This window comes from Lytechinus variegatus, chromosome 8 (assembly GCF_018143015.1).
Source record: "Lytechinus variegatus isolate NC3 chromosome 8, Lvar_3.0, whole genome shotgun sequence".
NCBI lineage: Eukaryota > Metazoa > Echinodermata > Echinoidea > Temnopleuroida > Toxopneustidae > Lytechinus > Lytechinus variegatus.
In genome coordinates, this window is record NC_054747.1 from 25,560,339 (window position 1) to 25,569,862 (window position 9,524).

Here is a 9,524-nt window from a genome sequence, read left to right on the forward strand (position 1 = left end):
TTTTTGGTGAAAATATTCTTTAAAGCATTCCTAACAATTGTGAATGAAAAAAATTCTGGCACCAAGACCGATTTCTTACGTATTTTAATGTTTTTTTAATTTCTAATGTATTGTTTTTTAAATTTCTTATGTATTTCTTTGTTTTTTTACTTGTTGTTTTTTATTGTTTTTTCGATGGAAATCATTCCAGACTTAATTCTGATCATAAAAAGGCAACATTACTTAAGTTTAATCAGCAAAAGTAGAAATATAAATGATACATTTATAGATTTTGGCTAAATACAGAAATTTGCATTGGATTTGTACATGAAATCACCTTTATGATCAATTTTGTGTCTGACATGCACTTACATGATGTTGCGAAATATTGTAACCGCGTACCCGAGCGTCAAAAATTTGGTCTCAAAATTTGCGCCACCTGAAAGTAAAAAGTCAGTGAGCGGCGAGGTCAAACAATTTTGCGAACCTATCGCCAAAATTGTTGGGGGGGCCATTATGCTCCCCCCCCCCTGGAAAATTAGGGTTAATCTTGTCTGCCAACTTATAAATTGTAGTAAATTAAAGCAAACAAACTTGTAAAACTTAGAAGTCCAAGGCAAGAAAACAACAAACGATAAACACTAAAACACATTCACACTGCTAGGGCTAGGCACTGTCTCTGCCAATGATAAACATGCAATGTCACTGAAAGCAGACTACGCACACACAAACACCATTTGTACACACACTCATCTCATGAGCAACCCTTTTCTTCGATCCGTGCGAGATGCGATCCACACCATGAACCAATTTCATCAAAATAAAAATGTTCCTCGACTTAACTCCATTTCATTTTCTTTTCCACCGAAGACTTCTTCAATAGTTTTAAATCATTCCAAATTAAACAAAAAGTAGAAAAGAAATAGAGAAGTTTAAATGTCCTAGGATGAATATCAATTACTTCAAAAATCGAAAATATGAATATGTAAAGTCGACCGAACCTGTCCTTTCATCGTCACCTTCCTTCGCTCTATCCGCCATTTTGCATATTAAAATACTGGCAAATCGACTGCGCGGAACCCGCTACGTAGGGGCGTATACACAGCAAAAGCTAGCCCCGAACACCTCCGGAAAATAATGAGATAATGTTGAGTTAAAAAACACCAGGTATCAGAAATTAAATAGAATATCAATTGATTGTTTGTGTATCTAGTAAAAATATGTTGAATTTCTTTACCTCTTCTTGCTTCGGTCTGCGAAAAAAGTATGAGATTTCGACTGTCTTCCGATGCCCAGATATTCACCGAAAATTAATTCAGCTCCGCTGTGATGCAAATTGACAAGACGCGTTAGACTCGAAAACAGTCGTTTTGTCAGCACTTTTTTCCTTCTTTTATTTGGAAACAAATTTTATTATTGTCAGTTTCACACAATTTTATGGGGCTGTAGGTCCTATACATAAATAAGATAAATCACATTTTTTATTTCTGATCCATGGTTGAATTTAAGGCCTGCTGAAGATATGACTAACAAACTCTCCAACTCGCTTTTCGCTCTCGCATAATTATGTATTACATTTTTAATCAGAAATTAAGATCCCGGATTAAGATTTAAGATTTTTTTTATGAGGCCGCCATCAATTTCTAACTTAATCGGTCATGATGGCGGTCTCAGGACTGCGTTCATCTAGTAATTGTAATATTATTAAAAAGTCAAGTTTATGCTCACATTAATGTTTTTAAATTCATTATGTAATCTAGTTGTATTGGTTATGTTTCGGATTATTTTTATATTGCTTATGTCACATTTGATAGTGTTTTATTTTGAACGCAGTGATAAAAGCAAACAAACAAGTTTCCCTTTTTTGATGACAAAATGTGCTTTAAAATTTCCCATTTTTTATTTCTGTAAGCCTAGCTATATCAAAGGTCGAGGCAACCCCTGAAATATGTTAATTTTAACCTATATCATGCATACGGGAAAATCAAACAAGTGTAATCCGGGGGGGGGGGGATATTTCCCCCAATATTTTAGTTGGGGTGGCCTGTGTTATACTCCCGAAATTTTGTAATTGTAATAATAATAATAATGAGTGATAACAATGACAATAATAGTAATAATAATGATTATCGTAATAAAGTTAATATTAGTAATATTAATAATGACGATGATAATACTAATAGTAAGAAAAGTAATAATAAAGATAATGATAATAGATATAATAAAGATTGATATCAACAATAGTAATAATAATAAAAATAATAATGATGATTATCGTGGTGATGGTAGTGATGGTGGTCGCATTTACGCATGATGGGTGTTTTTCTATTTTTTTTAAGGTTTATTGCTATTGAATGAACCACCCCTTTCCGAAACTGTCAGATGGAGAGAGAAAGAAAAAGAAAAGTTGTTCATATTTATGTCTTATAAGTTCACCCTGACAAAAAGTTTATCGTAAAAATAAAAAAATATATAATGAGAAATATTGGATACGGTTTGAGGAAAATCCACCAAAGAATATATATGTTATTAGAATTTTAATCATTTGATTTGTGACGTCATACGCGAGCAACTTTTTATATCATGTGGTAAAAAAAATATCCTTATATAATTTTCTCAGAAAATTGAAATGATTAAAAACTACTATGCCTGTGTAATATTTTTTTCTCCTCAATAAAACCACCCAGGGCCCTATATCTGTCTGTATGTCTATCTCTCTCTTTCTCTCTCTATCTATCTATATATCTATCTATCTATCTATATATCTAGTATCTGTCTATCTATCTGTCTATCTATATCTCAATCTATCTATCTATCTATATCTATCTATCTATCTCAATCTATCTATCTATCTGTCTATCTTATACATATCTATCTATCTATATATCTATCTATCTAAAGAGTCTGTTCATTTTCAGGTCAGTCTTTCAAAAATTTCGGTTACAGTCCGTTATTCCGAAACACTTACTAGCATGACTAGCATCGATGTTCGTTTATCCGTAAATGTATTCGTTAATCCAAACGTTTGTGGCGTTATTCCAAAGGTTCGACAATTCGAAAACAAAATAGGGGTTTTAATTTGATATCAATTTATTGAAATCACAATAATAAAGGAAAGAAAAATATTTGATATTTCGATCTGAACTCTAGGCCTATATATTTCTAGCACTATGTAAGACATTGTGAGGTGGATATGGATCGCACTTAATTAAAAGTCAAGTCCACCCCAGAAAATGTTTATTTGATTATATAGAGAAAAAATCAAACTAGCATAATGCTGAAAATTTCAATTAAAATCGGATGTAAAATGAGAAAGTAACGTCATTTTAAAGTTTCGCTTATTTGTCACAAAACAGCTATAGTGATGCACAATTTAGTGACATGCAAATGAGACAGTCGATGATGTCTTTCACTCACTATTTCTTTTGTTTTGCTACTGTTATTTCATTTTTTACAGATTTTAATTGAAGGACCAACTTGACTGAACCAATGCTAATTCCACATGTTTAGTAAATCGTTGTTTTACTTGACAATGAGGAGAAAATGAGAATATTTCATATTTCAGATAATAAAATACAAAAGAAATATGAGTGTATATATCGTCAGTATCGTTATTTGCATCGTTCAGGATGTGCATAGCTGCATTGTGAAATTAAGCAAAACTTTAACGGCATTTCTTTCTTATATTACAACCGATTATGATGGAATTTTCTGTGTTATTCTTGTTGGATTTTTCTCTTTTTATTCAAATCAACTTTTTGTTGGGGTGGACCTGTCCCTTAAGGTGACGTTTTTCATTATTATCACTTTGGGTTTGCCATAGCTAGACCGGGACATTATAAATACATTAGGTCATCATAATAAAAACGATGACTATCTTTTCATGCCTCTCCCTATATAAGCGCGAGATGAAACTTGTCGACATTTCATTCTGAAAAAAGGGCCAATTTATTAATATCTTGTTTAAAAATCTTATAAGCCTAATGGGTGCGCGAAATATTTTGATTTTATGGCCTGAAAACTAAGCATTCCGGGCACTTTAATTTGTAATTATGAATATGATGCATGAGTTAACCCTATCTAGGCCGGGGTATTTGGGAGTTCATATGGCCGGGGGGGGGCGCTCCCAGGCCCCCCCCCCTTGAGATCTCGGCTCGGTGTAAAAATGGCAGAGGTAAAAATGGCAGAGGTAATAATGGCAAAGGTAAAAATGGCAGAGGTAAAAATGGCAAAGGGAAAAATGGCAGAGGTAAAAATGGCAGAGGTAAAAATGGTAGAGGTATAAATGGCCAGTCTTAAACTCCCATGCCAAAAAATCCAAAAGCCCCTCCATGTACAGTAGATTAAATAAGAAAAAGGTTCTGGGAATAAAAAAAATTATAATGTTTGACTAATGTAAAGGGTAACATTTTTTAATCATACTGTAAACTTTCTGACCCAAATTGAAACACACTAGTTGGTTTTTCTTAATTGATTCCTGGACTTACATGAACAGCCTTCTCATGTCAAATTGCTCTTCTAATATTCAAATTTGAAGCACACTTTGGATCCCAAGTACTCATTAGTTCATTAAACATGTTAAAGGGGAAATTCTCCCTGACATAAGGTTTATTGTCAAAAAAGCAGGAAATAATTAAAATGATATTGGTATAGGGTTTAAGGGAATTCATCAAAGATTTAAAAGCTGTTATAGAATTTTATATTTTAATGGTGACTTCATTTCCGAGCATTTTTTTCCCCAAATCTGTTGTAACAAAAAAATATCAATGAAATGCCATTAAAAAAATGAAAATGTTTTTTCAATTTCTTTCAATTTATTTCATTTTCAACAGAACGAAGTAAAGTGGTCAAAATAATTACAATGAACTTATAAAGACAATATAAATTGAGGCATGTACAAATTATATTTGTACATGCCTCAATTTGTACGAAGTATTATATATTAGCAAAATATTATGAAATTCTGAGAAAATGGAGGGGTCCACTAAAAAGCAGTGCTGGACACCTCTAAATAATTATTGTAGTAAATCAACATACAAATCATTTCACATCCGCTCCTGAAAGACTTTTTCAGCAATCATGAACCACTGATTAAAAATTTGTAATACGTAATAGCAGTCGGTTACACTTCGTAATTCAGAAGGTTCTTTACTCCGAAACACGTAAATTGCCTATCTCGATGTTCGTTAATCAGAAAACTAAAAAGGGTTCGTTAATCCGAACATTTATGGTGTAATTCCGAAGGTTCGTTAATCCGAAAAGAAATTGAGAGGAGTAATTCCGAAGGTTCGTTAGTCCGAAAACGAAATGAGCTCCCTGCTCGTATATGACGTCACAGATCAAAAACTCAAACTTCAAATAACTTTCTCAATCTTTGACGGGTTTTCCGTAAACCTTCACCAATAGAATTTTCTGCTTTTTTTTTACAGTAAATCATTTGTCAGGGTGAATTTCCCCTTCAAAACAGGTCGATAGAATGGTACCTAAGCAAATTTGAAATAAAATCCTTGATTCGCTACACATTTCCAAATTCAGGCGGTAACTGTTACCATAGAAACTACTATAGGAACCTGCCTTCCACTGGACTAGCTGCAATGAGTTATCAAATTTAAACTCTAATTGCTATTATCATACTATGCGTATCATATCAATAACTATTCGGATCCATTATGATGTTGAAATATGAAAAATTACTTTTATTACAGAACGTTTTGTTATTTTTCTGTTATCCAAGTAATGCAAGTGGTTCCCGAACTTGTCTATTTCAATGTTTTAATGGTAGCGCAAATTTTGGTGTTTACATTAAAATTCGTTTGGTATGTATGTGATGAAGGGCTGTTCTACTCTACGAAATGGCCAAATCCTTTCATCACTCACTAACTGAAATCATTCTGGCATGGAAATGTTTGAGTTTAATCATATCAACGATAAAGTATAGAGCAGACCTAAAATTATTAAAAAAATCTAAATAATATCTTTTCAGTTCATAATGCTCATTCCGTCATTAGGATTCCATTCAAGGCCAATAATTATGACTGATAACTGGAAAGGCTCTGTCTTTTCCTTGTTGATGTAGTATGTCATCTACCTCAGTCATTTTTAACTCTTGCCATTTTCATCTCTGCCATTATTACCTCTGCCGTTTTTATCTCTGCCATTTTTACCTCTACCATTACCTCTGCCGTTTTTACCTCAGTGCCATTTTTACCTCTGCCATTATTACCTCTGCCATTTTTACCTCTGCCATTTTTACCTCTGCCATTATTACCTCTGCCATTTTTACCTCTGCCATTATTACCTCTGCCATTTTTACCTCTGCCATTTTTACCTGGCACCGAGATGGCGGCTGTTGACCGCGCGATCGCGCCGAAAATTGGCACGCAGGATGTCTGGGATATAATCAATATCGTCATGATCGTATAGTAACTTATTTCATGCGAATCGTTATTACGTAATTATGCTAATTGATGCGTAATTAGTATATGCAAAATCATACTTTTTCCTCTAACTCCATAAATAAAGCTCCAAATGTTCTAATTTTTGGCATAGAAACTCTTTGTGATGTTTTTAGCAATTGTACATGAAAAAACTGTGATATCAGATCAATTTCCTATGTATTATATTGTTTTGTGCAATTTCTTATGTATTTCTTTGTTTTTCATTGTTTTTTCAATGAAAATTGTTAGGGACTCTTCTAAGATTATAAACAGCATAGAATACATACATTTAGGCCAGCAAAACTAAAAATAATCATACATTTATGATTTTTGGTTAAAAACACAATTTACATTGACTTTGTACACAAAATCACGTTTTTGAGCAATTTTTGGTCTGACATGAACTTACATAAGAGGGGGGGGGGGGGGGGGGACAAGTCATGGCCCAGGGAAGCGGGGGTGCTGGGGGTGAAGCACTCCAAATTTATCTTGGGGGTGCTGGGTGTGCTATTCACTTTAGCACTCTTGAAATTCCGATAGGCATAACTCTATAATGGCTGAAATGTTGGAAAGCCATTCCTTTTTTCTTTCTTTCTTTTTTTTGCTTGCCAAATTTCTCTGGACCGAAACCACCTCCATTTTGTAGTGAAAACTCTGCGTTTTTGTGTTTTTTTTGCTTGTCAAATTCACTTCAGCACCATTAGCGTACAGCACCCCTACTAAAACTAACTTTTAAAAATTTACCAATAGCATTTCCATTTATTTGAATGCAGGATAAAAGAGAAAACGTCGATTATAGATTTTTTTATAGATACAATCTTACTTCTTGCGGCTTGCGCCCTCTTGAGGCAGAAATAATATCATGCCCATATCACCGATACGACCAAAACCATAATCTCGATATAATAGACCTTAAACAGTTGAGAAGATAGGAACTCTTGATAGAGTCAGGAGCGGATCCATCTTTCGTCAGTTAGGGAAGGGGGGGGGGGCGAAATTTTTGTTCACCCATATTTTCCCCGATCGGCCGCTCAAAGTTGATTGTTTTGTTTAAGCTCCATATCAGATTATTGAGCAACATATGTATCTAATTGAACATAATTATAATGCGAGCGCGAAGCGTGAGCGAAAATTTCATATATTGATATGAAAGTTTTTTTTTCCAAGTCTTCCCCTCACCTTATTTACTCGTCTTTATGGTCTTCCTCCTCTTTTTTCCTTCCCCCCCCTCTCATTTTCTTCGCGAGTCTCCTCTCTTTTCCCTTTTTCTTTGCTCCGCCAATAGGGGGCGGGCCCCCTGGATCCGCTATGTAGAGTGTCAACTACCATGGCAACAGTGAATATTCTGCTTTGTGATTGGCTCTTCTAATGAAATCTGACATTCCAGGCCAGCAAGAATTGCTATCATTGCAAATTTTATGAAATAGGCTCAGAAGAGTTAAGGACAAGTCCACCCCAACAAAAAGTTGAGTTAAATAAAAATAGAAGAATCCAACAAGCATAACACAGAAAATTTCAGCAAAATCGGATGTACATAAGGAAATTATAAATTTTCGCCTAATTTCACAAAACAAACGTACTTGCATGCCGTTTTGGATGCAAATGAGGAGACTGATAACATCACTCTCTCATCGTATTTTAAAAAATATTTAATGAGGTCTATATGAAATATTTTAATTATTTCCTCATTGTCCTGTGAAACAAAATTTAATTCTTCCCTGAACATGTGGTATTATTGTAATCGGGCCTATAGCATTTCATTATTACTCAGTTAAGTTGGTCCTTAATGGAAAATCTGTGAAAATTATTATATAATTAAAAAAAGGAAAAAATTAAGAAATAGTGACAGATGGAAACGGGATGGACATCATATCGACTCTATCATTTTGCATGTCCGTCAGTTGTGCCTATGACTGTTGTGGGGAAAATAAGCAAAATTTCAAAATGTAATAACTCTCTTTTTTATATCCGATGTTGATGAAATTTTCAGCGTTATGCTTTTGAATCAACGTTTTCTGTGGTGTTTATAGGCCTAATAGACCATAGTTTCCTAATTGGGAATTATAGCCAGTAGATCAGTAGAACAGAACGTATTAATTCATTAAACGGATTTTTAGTAGGCCTATCATCAATGCTATAGAGATCCTTATTGGTATATATTCCTCATAAGTTTGTTGTATTGAAATTGTGTATAACATGGAAATAATGTAGTTTTCACCATAATATTTTTCTAATGAGTTTTATCCTCTAATAATTGTTTATTATCATTACTTTTATTAGATCTATTTCTCTCTAAACCGAAATAATTTTTTTTTGTAAATTTAGGTAATATCACATTTTAACTCTACAAATAATGGTTTAAAAGTACTAATTTTGGGAAAAACTAATTGCCTTCCCCTCTACAACATATAACATTCACCAAAAGTAGCTCAGAAAAATACCATCAAAAAAAGAATTAGTTGTGGCCAAAACGTCTGTGACTTTTTTTTTTTTTTGGGGGGGGGGAGGATTGGATTTTGGCCCGCCACCTATGGCACCTATTTCTTTTGGACCCGAGACAAAAAAAATATTGCCATCATGTGTTGAGATACATTTGTTTGTTTGTTTCCATTTATTTCTGCGTTCAAAAACACAATACGAAATTATTTATAATTACAATATACAAAATAATTCACAATTTAACCAATGTGGTCATATTACATAATAAATACAAATAAGGATGTGAGTATAAATTAATCTTTTATAAATGTAAACATATATATATAATGTAATAAATGAACGCAGGAGACCGCCATCGTGAGCGGTTAGGCTTGAATTGATGGCGGCCTCATAAAAGATTCATGACTAAGATTTATATTTACTGACCAAGTGGGTGCATTGCAAGTGTAGGTGCCGGTGCTGTGTATAGCAGTTGAGTAAAATCAGAATATTAAATAGCGAATGTGAATATTTGAGTGAATGTTTTTGGAGGGTGGAGTTGATGAGATTGAATGAGTATATGGTTGAACACGTTTTAATATTGTTTGGAAGACCATTACAAATGTCAGGACCATGGTGTCGAATTGATTAAGAGGCAATTAACAGTCTGGGGTTAGAGAGATGAAAGTT

General features: G+C 33.7%; 1 protein-coding gene across 4 annotated transcripts in view; it reads right to left on the reverse strand.

Annotated features, from left to right (window-relative positions):
* LOC121420240 (POU domain, class 2, transcription factor 1-like) overlaps window positions 1-1,321 on the reverse strand; it is a 37,470-nt gene extending 36,149 nt beyond the window's left edge. For 2 of the 4 annotated variants that reach the window (XM_041614811.1, XM_041614808.1), the window contains exon 1: window positions 981-1,188. In XM_041614811.1, the coding sequence (XP_041470745.1) occupies window positions 981-1,020 (40 nt within the window). In that variant the 5' untranslated portion in view covers window positions 1,021-1,188. Of the gene's footprint in view, window positions 1-980; window positions 1,190-1,216 lie in introns of those variants that run through there. The other 2 variants (XM_041614810.1, XM_041614809.1) reach the window with 2 other exon arrangements.
* Between the last annotated feature and the right edge of the window lie 8,203 nt (window positions 1,322-9,524).